The following is a 16,902-nucleotide window of genomic DNA, read 5'->3' on the forward strand; positions in this document are numbered from 1 at the left end:
ACCATTGCTGTGCCAATTAATTGGGCCTTTTTTTGTTTTTTAATCAAGTGTTCCTCACCAACTTCTCTACAGCTGGTAATTTCTCTAATGATTCTATTAGGACTGTGGCTGTTAAAGCCATTAAAGGCAGTGAAAATGTTTATGTTGTTATAAGATATTCTGGTTTGGTTTGTATTTAAAAGGAAACAAAGAGGACAACCTTCAGACTGAAAGAATAACATATATTGAAGGACAAACAAGAGATCTTTGAATAGGTTTAGGAATCTTTTTTTGGATTTTATGGGGGATGTGTATCTGTCATTGTCAGATTCTGATTGTTTGCTTGTGTTGTTTTGTTTGTCCTCCTTTTTTCCTGAATTGGCCTTTTTCTGTTGGGAAACTGGACTGAGATGTGCTTAAGGTTTTGAGCACACTGTTTGGTATTTTTATGTTCCAAGAAGTTTGTGAAAATGGGAAAAGGCCTGTGCTGTAGTACATTGAGTTTATAAAAATATAGATACTGTATGTACTGCAGGAGAAGGTCCTTACCTGTTGGTGTAAAAGTGAAGGATGGCACTGTTGGAAAAGACAGAAAAAGAAAGTTACTGAATTATCAGAACTATCTTTCTAAATATTAACTCCACAAAATGTATAAGTTTCGCAATACACTTCAATAGCCTGTATTCACACGCTACATGCTGCTTGCTAGTCTTTGATCCTCTCAGACATCCCAGAGGGAAAATGAATGTTGAGCCAGCTGCTGGTTCAAGTCGTGGCCCAGACTGTCAGAGGCCTGCTGTTCAGAGGTCTCGCACTGTTGAGATGTCTGTTGCTATCTCAACACTCACATCATCACCCTCACAACTTAATTGCTCGCACAGGCATGGAAGGGATTCTTTATTAAACATCCATCTACTGTAGTAGGGTTCCTGTTTTTGAAAACTCTTGTAGAAAATAGGATCCTAAGTATCTGATATTTACTGCAGAAAATTACTGATATCATGCTATAGTTTTTAACTTTAACTTTGTGACTTTTTCAATACAATATGTGGCAGGCAAAAAAATGCATCAAATTTTGTTTTTTTTTAAGATTATTGCAGCCCAACAAGTAATTATGGCCTGGTCATGAAAGCCTTAGTACAACATTATTTTCACATTTTCATTTTTATTTATATTTATTATTGCATTTTTTTTTAAAGCATTGGTTTATGAAATGGTTCAGAAACCCCATAAAAGTGGATTAAATTCTTTAATAACTTCTATATTTTTATGGTCTTTAAAATATAGTTTAGTCGTTTCCCTGTTTGAAGAAGTTAAGAATGCGCCAGTAAACACTCCAGTTGATGCAACTTTGCCCCATGCTGGTAGTCATCCAGCACACTGCCTTAAATATGTGCATTTTTTTTTAGAAATGTTGCACTTTGCCTTCAGACTAAAACTGCATTTGCGAAGAGACATCTAAGAAGCAGGATACTGCTGCTGTCACATTTTTATTTCCTCAAACAATTACCTCATACAGTACCCCGTGTGAACAGATGTCCTTTAAACATCACAATCATCTTATCACGTTTGAATCTTTCCCCTTGATGCTCAAACAAATCAAAAGATATGAGTGGCTGGAAAAGATTATCTGTTTGATGAAGCCTTTGAAGAAGAGACGTACCCAAAACAGTCGTGAGAAATAGAAACGTGACTAACATGCATAAATCAAGAATCAGGTTGCCATTCTCACAGATGTTCGTTCCCAAGAGCGATGAACCAGTATGTAACCTGTGACTGTATGTAACTGCTGCTTTCTTTTCTTAAAAATGACTTGAGCTAAAAGATATGAAGGCTTCTGTAGCATCCCATAATAACATTTATGTTACACAGTGATGTCATTTGTAGTATTTCGAATAATGACAGAGCGCCATGAGGTCATGAGGGAAACAAGAGAAAGCTGTTTAGACCAATTTTGCATAGACAAAATAAATGTAATCTTTTAGAGACGACGCTAGCATATACTGTCACACACAGATACACAGTAATGCAAATTCAGCTTAGCGAAGATTGTTGATTCATGTGGTTGCAATTATACTCTTTTCAAAACAAAGACTGTGGCCTCTTGTGGTCTGGGAGCACCAGGAGGAGAAAAAGGGGAGGTATGTCTGCCTCCTGGTTTTATAAAGAGCTTCCATCTTCCTTTCTTTCTTTTTTTTTTTCTTCCAAATTTGACCAAACATCAACATATATGATTCACAGCGGGACACGAGGTAACCTTACGCTACACTGTCTTCTCATCTCTTACCTGACCTCGGATCATGACTGCATTCATTAAATATTGGTCTTCACTTTGTTTTCTCTGTAATCTAAGACATAACAAAAAAAACCCACAATAGCTCTCACAGACCACACAGGTATTTGTAAATGTGCAGGAGATCAGGATGAGCTTAGCTGAGGTCTCTTTTACTTTGAGAGACACTGCTCCCACTTTTATCATGGCTGGAGTAAATTGAGAGCACGGATAGCCACAGGTTTACAGCTAAAATCATTGTTTGTGTGTGCATCAAGGTTGAAGGGTCTATCTTCTCTAACCTTGGCAATCAGCAGTAAACCTAAACCTGGAAGTGAGGCTGTAGAAGGTAGCACTCACAGGCAACAGCTGCACAGCCCAAGGCCACACATTAAGCCAGCCAACACATAAATGAGACTCTGAAAGAGGGGCTAATGGCTCTCTTTATACTCTAAATATTGCGGGCAGAGGCTGGGGATGTCATGAACCTCATTACTTTAAGTCGGGTAAAAAAAAATGAATGAGTTAGGCAGAGGCTATGCCAACATCCTTGAAATACAGTCTTTGAGTTTTTGAAACAAAGGTATGAGGTCCTTATTAACCAGAATGAAATAATTGGCTGCTCTGTATCTGAAGGCCTCTCTCTCAAAAGTACTTTGACCACGTGAGAATGTGTCCTTGAAAAAGCGAGATTACAGCCAGACATTATCCCTTTCCCAGCGCAGTCAGAAGGGAGTTGGTAAAAGGAGGAATTTTGGACGCCAAAATGTACTTGACTGCAAACACTCCTAACACACTCCTGCAAAGACAGCGTGACAGAAGTATGAAAACAAAATAAAAGAGGTGTTTATGCAGTACTCTCAGCAGGAGCTCACACTGCATCTTAAAGTACTCTACGGGAGACCTCACCTCCAGCGCTGCTCTACAAAGAAATCTTTCTGTGTTTGACAGAGAGAATATGAGGTAGGTTGGCGTCATTTAGGGTAAAGACGATGGGGAAGACCGAATTGCGTCGCGCTCGCTAACTAAATGCAGTGAGAAAACCTCACTGAAGTAAACCGGCGCCTTGAATTTGAAATTCAAGTTGATAGTTCGGTGAGTGTTGAATTTGTTACACTCGTGTACTGACCTTTGCGTATACCTGCATAGCTGCTGGACAGGCCATTCCGCTTCTTTCGGTGTCTGTACAACCAGATGCTGAAGACCATGAGGATAATCCAACAAGCAGCTCCTATGCCTGCTATAAATGCCGGCTGTTTGACCACATCTGAGATCTGCTGGGACAGGGGGTTCTCCTGGTTCACTGTGTCTGTCATTCGGCCAGAAGCATCTAGAACAGTGAGAACAAAGTAGAAATTATTTTTTGTGCTTTTTGCGATTATTAGACAGCATATTAGTAGACAGAAAAGCAGTGAAAGTGTGTGGTGGGACTTGACCCCAGGCCACTGCATTTCAGCCATGTGGCAGTGCTAAAACTGGCACCCACAAAGTAGAAAAGATTGAAGAAGCAGTATATTTTGACTTGCAAATTTTGGATGGGACAAGTGAAATAATGTGAGTTGGGAATGTGAAAACAACATTATTCAAAGCTGAAACTAAACCAAGTGGAAAAAGACTGAAATAAAGAAATACATTTAAAATAAATGGAGCCTGCAAAATACATAAATAGGGATATTCTTTCTCCTGGTACATAAAAAGATTCTTCATCTCAGCGGGTATGTATGAGGCTGGGGTTGTTGTGGAAAAGGAGTTGTTTCTATAATTCAAAAGGCTTTCATTGCAAATCCCAGTCAACAATAGCAGGTGAGCATATAAAAGCAACCAGAGACATTCAAACAGAGCATGTGCAGAATAACAGCCTGATGGAAGCGGATAGGAAAACAGAGAGACATCATTCACACCGAGCAATAGTGGTATCATAATCATATAAATAAATCCAAAGAGATCAAGCTCAAACACAGACACCACAGTAATTAGCAAACCGGGGCACATCTGTGGAAAAACTGAGGTGTGAATGCCTTGAAGCCTGTTTCACTGTGAAATGCGCTGCTGCAAAGATGCTGGCTGTACAGCTGCTCACAACAACAACCTGCTCTCGGCCTGTTTTTCTCATCTGTCTGTTCTCCCTCATACGTGACACATGAAAGATTTCTTTGACTTGCCCCAACCCCTGTCACTCTGAAATTTCTTCATGTTCTCGTTACTTTGTCTTCGTCTCTTTTTCTCGCGTCTTTCATGTTGTAGCCACTCTTCTAAACTGGCACTCTTGGCCAGAAGCAAAAACACTTCCCAAAAGAAACCAGCTCACTGCCTTTACCCCTTCCGTATCTTTCTTTGTCTCAGGCACTGAGGCTACGTCTCCATTTGGCTGCATCCCTTCTTACTTTGCCGTCTTCTCAATTTGTGGCTCTGTCTGGCCGAGGGAACGCAGCATGTCAATGTGACTAAGCAGCCCACAAGGGACTGTACAGGTATCTAGGCCGGGATGACGCATACAAGCTCTGAGTGTGACAAATGCATTTGGGTGAAGCGCTGGTCCCCGAGGCACATTGTTCCAGTGCAGTGTTGGAACATGGCAACAATCACCACAGGAACTCTTCAAGTGAGATAAATTGTATCAGTCACAGCCAATGCTTCTTCATGCCCATCCCAGCCCACTCAATCACACATTTGAAACCAGATGGAGCTCTTTCTCTCTCTGCCTCATCCTGCTATTCATGTGTTTTCCATCTCTCCCGAGTAGGCCAGCTCAGAGCTTTGGGGAATAAAAACTGACAAAATATCTCCAAATATTTGCCCATCTAGACTAAAAGAACAAAAAACAATAAGTAAATTACAACAACTGGCCTCTGAAGCAGGCTCCGCTGTGTGTCTTAGCATTAATAACATGTCATGTCTGAGCCCGGAGTGCAGGATTCATTATTGCCTTTGTTGTCTGAAGCGAAGCAGAGGCAGAAAACATTGCATCCTTGACTGGAGAATGGAGCAGGGTGCGGCAGTCAGCTCAACAGCTCTGCCACACAGGAATTTAATGTGCCTGTGTTGATCGTACTGCCAGCTAAACTAAAGCTATTTCAGACTATGCAAAAGCTGTATAAGACCCCCTGTCATTCAGACTCATCAGACTCCCGTGTGGCAGGTTTGATGATGTTTTTCTAACAATAATCACTCTAATTATAGTTTTAAAACATCGTTGATGATAAAAAAGAGAAGACAGGCAGAGGCTTGCACATGGCTGTTCCCATAAAGAAGTGCATTACATAACTGTCTGTTTACTTGGCATTAAGTCCTTTCTCTCTAAAGCTCTTAATTTAAGATGTCTGGATTAATGCCATAATTATTTGTCAAATATTTGGACTTCACTCAGTTGTGAGGATTGGCAGAAGACAGAGGCACTGAAGTAATGTTTTTAAAAAAGGAATAGAGGGGAGAGAAGCAACAGTTGTTTCTACTCACCGAGCTGAAAGAAAGTGACATCACTCTTGACCCCTGGACCTGCACCAGTGCTGGCTGCTACCTCCACACTGTAGCGGATCCCCGGGGCCAGACTGGGAATCAGCACGGAGAAGGTTGAGCCATCAACTGTACGGTTGATGTGGTACCTAGTCTCATTCCCCAAGCACCAAATCTGCCATAACAGAGACAAAGATGAAGTGGAGATTGAGGCAATGTTATGAGCGTTTCGTGAGAACATTTCGTTTGGTAGCTGCCACTGGTCTTGTGCTCTTATAATAAGCTGGGGCCATTTTAGCACAATGTGGGTATTGCGTTTCATCTCTGAGGCAGGAAAACATGTTATAACTTACAACGTTTTACAGAATATGCTCAACACAGGGTTATTATTACTTGAGGTAGTCATAACATGTCACGGAGCAGTCTCAAACCAATTAAAAACAGTAATCATCTCCATAACCCAATTTTAGCAGAAGCTTAGAGCTGCGAGTTCCCAGAAGGGCGGCTGTCTCACAGACAAACTCCAACAGGGTCACAGAAGTATACTTTAACCTGGGATTAGGACTCAGAGACATCTACATCCTGTACCTCTGTCAGTCTGTTTTCTTTACCCCTCACCTCCTTCCACCAGTTAACTGTGTTAATATGCTCACTTCATCCAGCGTGTGTGTTTTTGCACTTCTGTGATGAAAACTACAAAGGCTTAAAATTTCCTGTGCATCTTAAAAATTGTGGTGAGAAGCAGTGCCGCTGGGGACTGAGCTCAGTAATGAGCAGGGAACACTCTCGAACTGTACTTAAAAACCATGAAATTACTCTAAAGTCTATCAGCAGAAAACATTTACCTGGAAAATTAACAGTGGCTTAACTTTTTCACAGGCTCTGCCTCATCTCCCTTTTTGCCACTCACCTATATCTCTTGTGACTCATAAAGGGTTTCCAATTAAAATAAAGGACTTCCACAGCATAATGTATGACAGGAGAGTGCTGTCCTATATTGGCCATTGTTAAAGTGCGAATATTATCTGGTAAAGAGGTAGGGCATGGGACTAACAGAGTTGTTACAGAAAGAAAGATCCCGAGGTCTTTTGCTTTATGTCTTTTGCCAAAAGTTTACTCTCATTCTTATACACACACTACACTGATGTCTCTACTACATCTTTATTGACAGCAGGAAATAAAGGCAAGTAGTTTGTTCTTCAAAGGAAACTTCTCATTTTCAAATATTATAAAATACATAATTTCCCCTAAACTCATAAAAAACTAACATTCCATCTCTACTTCACACACATCTGTAATCACAGCTTAAAGCCTCACTACAGCCCAGAAAATAATAAAAGATAATAATAACATTTTGGTGAAAAATATACAACACTGATAGATTTTTACTTTTGAAATGCCACAAGATGTGTGAATTTACCACCTCCACCAGATGGCACAATTTCACAACTGTTTCCACTAGCTTTCCAACTTCCCTGCCTCTGAGCTTTTGTCAGCAGACACTGAGAGGTGTACAAAGGTATGGCTCATCTAGGAATTCATTACCTTTCCATGTCTATGTATTGTCTCTTTCTCTGTTATTCTTTTATCTGAGCATCTTCACCTCTGTTTTGTCTCCTTTGTGTCTCTTTCTGAACAGTCCCACTTGCTCAGACCTGAGGTAACTGCTGGCTGTTTGGGTTTTTTTTTCTTCCTTGTTACCTTGTACTCCTGGACCACCCCATTCTGCTCCTCTTCTGGAGGGGGTTGCCAGGAGACGATGATGGCAGTCCCATTGTCCCCACTCTCTGTCACTGTAACCTTACGAGGAGGGGCACTGGGGGCTGGGGAGGTAGACAAAAGAAAAAAAATGTTCATATATGATAGGGAAAAAAAAAAACCCTAAGTGCCTACAGTCTCTCCCTGCTTTCTCTGTGCAATTTAGCTGTCAGAATTTCTTCTGTGCGTGATTAAAGCTCATGTGTGAACAAATGACTAATTATCAAATTTATAAGCATTTTTTTAATCTGAAACATCACTTTGCTAAATGTAAGTGTTTTTTGGGGGGTAAAAGCAAACAACTGTTATTCAGAATAGACCGTTATAGTGCTGGGGCATATGCTGCTGTGTGAGCGCTAACCTGTGATGGTAATTAAGCGCACAAAAAAGAAAAAAGAAAAAGTCACAGTGTGCGTGAGTGTTACAAACAGACATTTTGCTGCTTATGAGAAAACAAACGTTATGTTTAGAACTCCAGAAACAATTATCGACACAATTGGAAACAAAGGAGAATCCAGCAGAAAAAGATCAAAACACTCCCACACATGCAACACAGAAAAACGCACGCACTCCAGTAAACACTCTGCACTACAAATTAAAATTTGCAGTTGGGTTTAAACCAAACCTCACAAGTCTGCCACAACCACACCCTTATGAAAAATGAGTATAACACTTGCACTGGAGTGTTGTATATTGCTCGCCATACCCAAGCATGCGTGAATATAACACAGTTAGCGATAACATAATCCTGCCTGCTGCCAGCAGCTGTTGTATTCTCTCACACATGCAAGCCGTGCATATAAAACGGTGTAAACATGAAAACATGCATGCACACATGCAAGCACTGAAGCACTCTCGCACACAGCCGTACACATTTACACCCTCCCCACCTTCCTCCAGCGTCTTGCCAATTTTGACATCACTGTCTGTTCCCTGGAATTCATTGAAGAAGGGGCGGACTTTGAATTCGTATGTGACGCCCTTCCGAAGGTGCGGCACGACGGCGCTGCCCTCCCCAGGGGTTCGCACCTCAAACACGGCCCATTCACTCCTCTGTTGCCCCTCTGGTGAAGGCCTGTACATCACCTTGTAGCCCTGGATGTACTGTGACTGCTGCTCCACCTAGTGAACGCAACAGGAACAGAGGCAAAGGTGGTGTCAGCTTAACTGGATCATGCATGTCACAAGTAACAGTGGAAAATGATACGGCAGCGTAATAAACTGTAGCATCACTGGACAGCCATGGATTCATGCAACTGATACGCCAGACGCAGATGGAATGGGGTGCTAACTCATCACCCCTCTGTTTATCCATCCCCATCTTCTACATTTCTCCTTTCGAAAGTCTGTCTATGCGCCATTTGGAGCAGCAGTGATTTGTGCAAACCACACTATGAGGTCATTGGCCAAAGGTTCCTCCAAGTCTGGAGCTGCTTAAATAGGGCCCAGACTCCCAGAACTGCCTGTCTCATCCTGTCCTGCTCTCTACTGACTGCTAAAGTCAGGAAAGAGAATAAAAAGTGCACCTTTATACACGTAGTAGTAGTAGTAAAAAAACAAAAATACAAACAAACAAAAAAATGGTGTGTAGCTGAATAAAGACATTTTTTTAATCATAGTGATAATTAATGTTACTTCCAACATGGTTAAAGAAAAGAATAACTGCTAACCAGTATGCTAATATCCCTATGAGTCCCTGTGGAAGGCAGGCAGCACTGGCTTTTAAAGATTTTAGTGATTTCTTTATCCCTCCCCCATAAAATATGCTGCTGGCTCAGGTGGTCTTCATTAAGCTGAAAACTGTGCAAGCATTTACCACAACACAAAGGAAAATGTAAAACCAAGAAACTGCACATTGAGAATAGATTTAACCCCACAAAACAAGGAAGTTGTGGTGCTCCCTCCTGTCATGTCTTTTACTGGAACATTCCAGCGAGACAGAGCAACTGGGCAGTAATGGTTTAAATCAGTCTTGACATGTCAGTATCCTTTTTACATTTCCTAAGCCCCATTTATCACTCACTATGGCACTTCATAATACCTGGGAATGCTGGGGTGGCCTTGTGTCAAAAGACAGAACTGGGATTGTTTTTACCCCTTGGTGACCCCCACATCCTATAGTCTAATATCTACTATGCAAGGAAGTCGGTGGAGCACAAAAACGTATTTGCATTGTTCCAAAAATATACATTTGCCAGATTAATTATAGAAGGCCACTGGTACTTGTTATTTAGCTTGTACCAGCAAAGAAAAATCACCATGAGCTGCCGTTTCTACTTCTTCCTCACCCACCTATCCGTTTTAACATCTGTAAGCTATTTTTACTTTAGAGCATGAGTTGGCAGCTTCTTCCTTCTCACTCGTATTATTTTAACAGCCGTCAAGTGTTTTCAATCTTAGATGGCACAGTCTGGCATGGCACACACTGCTATACAGCACTACATGGCCTGTTGCAAGAGGTTGTGCTCTGAAGTCTAGCTTTGGGTGGATGAGTGGTCCGCTATAGACAGAACTGCAAATCTTTGGTTTCTGGCCAGCTGACCAGTTCAGACTGATGCCAGATGGACACTAAGAAAACTTGGATTGTGTTCCAGGCTGCTTTCTGCAGTGTCCTTTCTCTGTACGATGCTAGGATGTTAGTACATCTGCTCGGCTGAGTGGTCTGACAAATTGACCATAGGCCTATAACTAAACTAACCTTGAAGCTCTAGTGATGAGCTATACCAATGATCCACTCTGCAATCTGATTCTGAGAAAAAACAAACTACAACAGTAAATTCATTGCTAAAATTATACTCACTGTCCACTGAACCCTGACAGATGAGGAGGAGAGAATAGTGGGGTTGTGCAGGTGGATGACCGCATCTCCTAGCTCCCTCTGAATCTGACGATGGTCCACACCCTGACTGGTGGGAGGGATATCTGTGTGGAGGCGAACAAAAATGAAAAATAGTGGTCATATTTTAAAACTCCAAATGTGACATTATTATATTTTTAAATTTACATCAATAAGAATTTATTATATAGTTCTCACCTTGTGTTTTCACAGCATCAGTGATTGGACTGGGATCGCTCAGCCCATAGGCATTGGCTGCCCGTACTAAGAAGAGGTAGACTGCACTGGGCTTCAAGCCCTTCAGTACAAATGACTCAGGTTTCACATGCTCTGCCAAGGTCTGCCAGCTGCTTCCTGATGCATGACTGTGGACACATCACAAAGAGAATTAAGATTTAAAAAGCTTTAAATGAAGCCCTCCAGTTATTAGTTTGTTCATGGCCAAGCTTTACCTGAAGGCTTCTATGATATAGGAAGTGGGCGTGGCTCCAGCATTAAGGTTTGGTTTCCAGGAAAGCGTGACAGAGCTACGGGTAACATCAGTGACCTCAGGTTTGGAAGGAGCGCTGGGGATCAGGTTTGGGTCAGTAGGTCTGTTTGGCTGGAATTGGGCCCCAGATTCTAAATGCAGAACAGAGAAAGGCAAATAATAAGGAAAACATAGTCTACTGCTGTTTTCCAACAACCAGGGGCATGTGGAACATCTCCAAGGCTTATGTCTCGTGTTCGCCTTCAGTTTAAATAAACACAATCACCAAAATAAACGAGAAAAAAAGAATATACTTGTTAGTAAAATGGTTAGGCTTACCTTGGACCTCTAAATAGGCTTTCCAAGAGGCCTCTCCACTGGGTGTGGAGGCAGTGCAGGTGTAGGTGCCAGTGTCACTGAGCTGAAAGAGGAGGAGGAGAAGGGAGGATATTTGTTTAAATGGAAATTATTTAAATGTGTCCCACGGTTTCCTGAACTGGGCTCTGCCTCTTGTTATCTTCACCCTACCATCATTGCTTTTGCTTATTGACATGCTGAAGGAGTCTGTAGCAGGCAGCTGTCATTGCCTGATAATCTCAATATCATCTCCTTTTGAGCAGAAACTGGGGGAAAGCAGCTGGAAAGGCCAAAAGTGGCAGAGCATTCCTAGTCAAATGGAAAAGATTTTCACAGGATTATACACTAATTGGAGACCTTTTCTCCCTTTACCATCCACCTGAATGCCAAACATGAAAGTGACTGCTCTGTGCAACACATGTGGTATATGTTTAAACCTTGATTCATGATTCATGTGCTTGTAGATGTACTGTAACTTTGCCAGACAAAGACAAGGTTCACTTGCATTTTGGAAAATGTGAACCATTGTGCAGCAAATGGGTAATTAAGTATATTTGTGGAACTGGGCATAACTGGAAAAGGGCTTATTTGTCTTTCTTTCTGACTAGTTTGTTTTGAATAAAAATACAATTTTAATAAAATTCTATTAATGCATTAGATTCAGGGGAAAGAGTTCTTTCAATTAAAATGCAGCAGTTTAAGAAAAACTGAAGAAACACGTGTTCTCTTTAAAAAATAAAGTCAAAGTTCCGGACATCTGGATCTGGATCCAACCAAAAACAAATCAGAATTTCTTGGCTTGTAGCCTGAATTTCCTCCTAATTTAACTGAGATTTGTTGACAAGTTTCTAAGATGCTAATAAGCCAAACATGAAACATAAACACGATGGCACAGATTACAAAAAGGTACATTTTTAAAACTGTCTGTTCTGTCAGCTGGAGTCTATGCCTCTGCTTGATACTAATGACTCTGTTACGGTTTGTCAGTGATTGATGCTATTCTGACACTACTGTGCTTATGTTTAGACAGTAAAACAGAAAAAAATGAAAAAGATAAATGTTTGAATCATGAAGTATAAGCATATCCTGTCGACAGACCTCTGTTTTCCCCCCACCCAAATAAGAATAAAATTAATTAAAACAGTAACACCCGCAAAACAATATGAATAAAATATATCACCCCACACATCAAAAACATCTTCATTAAAATATTGTCTGGTATAAATGACAAGTTCATTAATGTAAAGTGCCTGCAGAGTTTACTCTTCTACAGCAGGGGAAGGGTTCAAATGTATCTCCTTTCCTGCCTGGCGGCCCAGTCGCACTGCAATCTTGTCACCACAAGACGTGCCGGCATTCATCAGAACGCCGCAAAATGACGTGACCTCTGACCCTGTGACGCCTCCATCTGGAAGACACGTCGTTACCCCCTCCTTGTCTCTACCTATAAGTGTGTTCAGCATCACACAGCTTGCCATGACACATAGACGTGTGCGCACACACACACACACGCAGCCCACAGCGCCTGCTGACTGACAAGAACTACAGACTGTTCAACTTCACAGACTCCATTTCAGATCTGCGGCAACTGACTGACAGCCTGCTGAGGGTTGGCTGCTGGCAGGCAACACATGCTTTATTTACCAACCAGCAGGGGTTTGCCAAGCACATTATGCATGTGATATGGGCAACCTTGAAGTCTATTTTAAATTGATTGAAATCATGTATTATATATAGTGTATATAAATACGTGGCAATTTAGCAGATTTTGAGTGAAATTATGAACAGCAGTGGGTACTACGCTGTCCTTTAACTTTGCTTGACATTAAAAACAGACTTTTTTAAACGTGTCCAGGTGTCTCACCTTTGCATAGCGTATCTGCAGTGCACCTGTGTCCAGTTGCTTGACCCTGGAGTCATGTGTGGACACTAAGACGCCGTCCTTCCTCCACAGGATGGTGGGTGTAGGGTTACCAGATGTCACACAGTTAAGAACAACCGTGCCATCCACAGCCACCGTCTGATTGGTTGGGCCTTGGCGGATGACTGGTGGCGGGCGGTCTGACACAACTGTGGAAGCAGGAAGGAAAATGGGCAATTATGTGGATGGCGCTAATCTGTGAAGGTTTCATGTGGTGTAGCGGGGAAAGAAAAGACACGGGATTCAGTCAGTTATATCCAGCTTGTGGGAGTAAACACACAAAAGGTATAGAACGGTGAGAATTGGGTAAACAACCTTGTAACAATGAAAGAATGGGAAAACTGCAAGGGTAGCAGGAGAGGAATTAAATTCAATTTTAAGAACTGGAAGCAATTTTCTAATCATTCAACAGCAGGAGTCCAACTTAGCCAAATAAAGACAGTGTAATTAAAATGAAAGCGGCTCAGATACTTCAGTCCTCTCGCTGCAGATCCACCAGACGACTAGCAGTATACATAAAAACGCTTGCAGCCAACAATTCCCTGGCCCATCCCCCTGCCATAAAACACCAAACAGGGAAATAGGGCTTAAAAAAAACATCTAGCCAGAACAGACAAAGGTATTAGCATGAGGATGTTTAAACTCCTCCCTGCCTGTGAACCCCGGGTGTTCAACACAAATCAAACAAAGACACAGAGTAAAAGCGTGTGTTTGACAGAAAAAGGATGTAATGCACAAAAACGGCGGAAGACTTTAAATAATTTCTGCCGTTTGCGATTCATCATATTCCTACTATAGGTTTTCTGCCTCCCCCAGATTATCATTATTATTCATAGCACTATTGATGACCACTGCTGTCAGCCCCACTGATTTACTAGCAAGTTGCATTCAGTGAGAAGAACTCAAATTAATATCTAACACAGTGTAAAAGCAACACATAATGATATATGTATGTGTGCGTAGATCTTCAGAACCATGCTGTGGTGTAATCTGTGGGCTGCTTTGTCTTTGCTTTTGTGCCGGGGATGGTGCAATTACTAAAACACTGTCAGCATGACCTGTAATTACCAAATCTGCCTGCGGAGAAGTAGTGGCCTCAGAGCGGCCTGCTCACTTTAATAACTGTTATTATTATCCAGAGAGCACGACAGAATGAGAGAGAGAGGAGGACGTAGATTTGGAGCATGCCATTGTAGGTCTTAAATGAAGAAGGACATTTGTTAAATGAAGGGATGAATCTAGGTGTGTCATAGACAAACTAATAGCTGCCCAGATTACTGTGGGAATGGTGGAAGTGAAGCCAAGGTTAGTCCACCAGGCTTGTCAGGGATTGGCTAGAAGGGTAATTAGAGGACCCAATCCAGACCTCACCACATGGCTACAGTCTTCCAACAGTAGACAGCAGCAAGCCAGCCATGGAATACTGAAGGAGACTTTAGCCAGTGTGAAGCCAGCGAAGCCAAGTACTGCGCCACGGTCTGGGTGCACAGGCACCAGAGAGTCTCTACCTCTGACAGGAACACAACGAACTGGCCAGACCAGACCTCACAAACCTCACTTTGGATATTAATATGCTCTGAAGCAAAGCCACAGCATTACATTTGAACAGCATTATACCAATAAACCAAAGATTATCTGAAATTCCGAAGTATTATCTGACATATTCCTCTAAATTTGTTCCTAATTCTCTCTCAGGCTTTGTTATATGCAAAAAGGGTGTTTAAAAAAAGTTTGCCTACCATCTGTGACCTCTAGCAGAGCCTTGGTGATCACACTGCCAGCAATGTTGAGGGCCTGGCAGCTGTAGTATCCCCCATCTGAGCGCACAGCATCAGTGATGGTCAGATCCCCAGTCTGAGACACTGAAAATCGACTGGAGGGTTGAGGAGGTTGATAGGAGAACAGCAGGTTCTAGAATGGATGAAAAAGGATTACATGTGGTCACCATTTTAGTATTTCCTTGAGCAAATCAACTGGACAGATGGAAGATTTCATTCTAAAATGATAGCCAATCATGTGAAATAAGCTTACAAATAGTTATTTACAAAGCTTTTTGAGATGAAAACTTTTACTGCAGTTTATTTTATTTACCTGACTGCCTTCCCGCTGCCAGAAAATGGCCGGTTGTGGGTTTCCAGTGGCCTCACACTGGAAGGTGACAGTTCTGCCAACTCCAACCACCTGGTTCTTCGGTCTTACCACAAATGCTGGCGGTACTGGAGGACAGCCATGAAAATGGTTAGCCAGTGAATAGACAAACACACTACTGCCTATTACATTTATCACAGTATTATAGTTACAAGAGGGTCTGAGTTCTATGAATAGAAGACAAAGGAAATGTAAGTGCAGGCCAATGTGCTTGTATTTAATCTGTTATTGAATCCGGCTCGTTTTCAAAACTTTACATGATGTGTGCACAGCAGATCAAACAGTATGCTGATCAAATGCAAAAATGCAAGCATATTATTGTTGCGATGAATAGAAAAAACAAGGCTCACTCCTGTGCCCCTCATTTGCATGGGCAAGGGCATGGACCATTAAAATTTACATGGAAATGGGGAATAAATTTAAGCCATCTGTCCATGCTGACACCCTCCAGTAGTGCAGACCTCAACCACAATGCCATATCCATGCATGTTAATGACAAAGTCCATCTCAGACAAAGTGTGGTGACACAGACCAATGTCACATGGTGACACTAGTCTCAGTCTGTGAGGACAAATAACCTGTATGTAGAGGTCGAGAGGCAGCCCAGTTTACGCTTTTTATATCAAAAGCGCTGTGGATATGCCCTCAAATGATACAACTCTGCACACATTTTCATATTTTTTTTTACAGTGGCTGTATAATACATAAGAAAAGCAATCTGAAAACTGTCACTTGAAGTACAGAAATAATTTGTCCATGAATAAGATGGGGTTTGGTAATGCATAAAAGGGGAAAATAATAGAATGAAATGGTGCAGCTTTACCTTGGAGGCCCAAGCTGAGTGTACTTTTTTTTTTTTTACCCATTAATGTCCTTTTGCCACTGTTGCCCGTGACAACTGAAACATGAGTGCTGATTGGATGGTGGAGAGGTGATGTGAGGAGAATGGAGGGGGGTTGTGACAGCTTCCTGTCTCTGTCAGGGCGGTGAATAGGTGACGGGTGACATTTCAACTTACCAGACACAACTAAAAAGGAAACAAAAACACAACAACAACCCAAAGGTGAATAAATAAATATTAAACAGCATGACACAAAGAGGAGAGACAAGGAAAACAATGTGATGTCCACATGTACAAATAATCATGCCATCATCAGTAAAACATGTCATATTTCATACTTCACTCAAACCCTAGGGACCACACGATAACATGCAAAGAATAATTCCTGTGAATGAGTCAGAAAGGCATTGAAATGCATCTGATTCAATGTGATTTTAATTTGGGAAGGTGTTCAAGGACAGGAAAAATGGCAGACTAAGTGAAATAAAAAGGCACAGCGATATGAAGCACACAGAGCAGATGTTTTATGCTCAGCAACATCAAGCTTTGTTTATCCTTTTTCCTCTTGTTCCAGGTGTTGTGGTGAAGATGAACATCCCTACACCCTTAATGAGGTTTAGAGCACCCTTAGGAATGGCTACACCACAGTCTCTTAAATGTAGCCTTGCAAATGTACCCCGGGACTATAAAAACACAAGGTGAATGTTAACTGTCACTCTCTGGTCATAAATCTCCCCCAGCCAATCACTCACCTTATCTAATCTGTCTGCTTCAACGGCTCCCTCGGAAACATAAACGCTGTCAGTCAGAGTAATGACCAACCTCTTCCTCCTCCCCCTGCCTATCGCTGGCCTTTAAAATGCAAATA

At 41.7% G+C, this 16,902-nt stretch overlaps 1 protein-coding gene across 9 annotated transcripts in view; it reads right to left on the minus strand.

The window, feature by feature from the left end:
- Nucleotides 1–16,902, minus strand: part of robo1 (roundabout, axon guidance receptor, homolog 1 (Drosophila)) — a 228,348-nt gene that overhangs the window by 15,614 nt on the left and 195,832 nt on the right. For 8 of the 9 annotated variants that reach the window (XM_084951696.1, XM_084951693.1, XM_084951694.1 and 5 more), the window contains 12 exons: nucleotides 15,137–15,261; nucleotides 14,785–14,956; nucleotides 12,989–13,194; nucleotides 11,107–11,188; nucleotides 10,751–10,919; nucleotides 10,497–10,663; nucleotides 10,263–10,384; nucleotides 8,353–8,584; nucleotides 7,406–7,527; nucleotides 5,708–5,879; nucleotides 3,381–3,581; nucleotides 529–555 (listed from right to left, as the gene is read on the minus strand). In XM_084951696.1, the coding sequence (XP_084807822.1) occupies nucleotides 529–555; nucleotides 3,381–3,581; nucleotides 5,708–5,879; nucleotides 7,406–7,527; nucleotides 8,353–8,584; nucleotides 10,263–10,384; nucleotides 10,497–10,663; nucleotides 10,751–10,919; nucleotides 11,107–11,188; nucleotides 12,989–13,194; nucleotides 14,785–14,956; nucleotides 15,137–15,261 (1,797 nt within the window). The remainder of the gene's footprint in view (nucleotides 1–528; nucleotides 556–3,380; nucleotides 3,582–5,707; nucleotides 5,880–7,405; nucleotides 7,528–8,352; nucleotides 8,585–10,262; nucleotides 10,385–10,496; nucleotides 10,664–10,750; nucleotides 10,920–11,106; nucleotides 11,189–12,988; nucleotides 13,195–14,784; nucleotides 14,957–15,136; nucleotides 15,262–16,902) is intronic. The other variant, XM_084951691.1, reaches the window with a different exon arrangement.

The sequence above is a fragment of the Perissodus microlepis genome, chromosome 14 (assembly GCF_051167445.1).
Source record: "Perissodus microlepis isolate ML-2025 ecotype Zambia chromosome 14, ASM5116744v1, whole genome shotgun sequence".
In the NCBI taxonomy this organism is placed as follows: Eukaryota; Metazoa; Chordata; class Actinopteri; order Cichliformes; family Cichlidae; genus Perissodus; species Perissodus microlepis.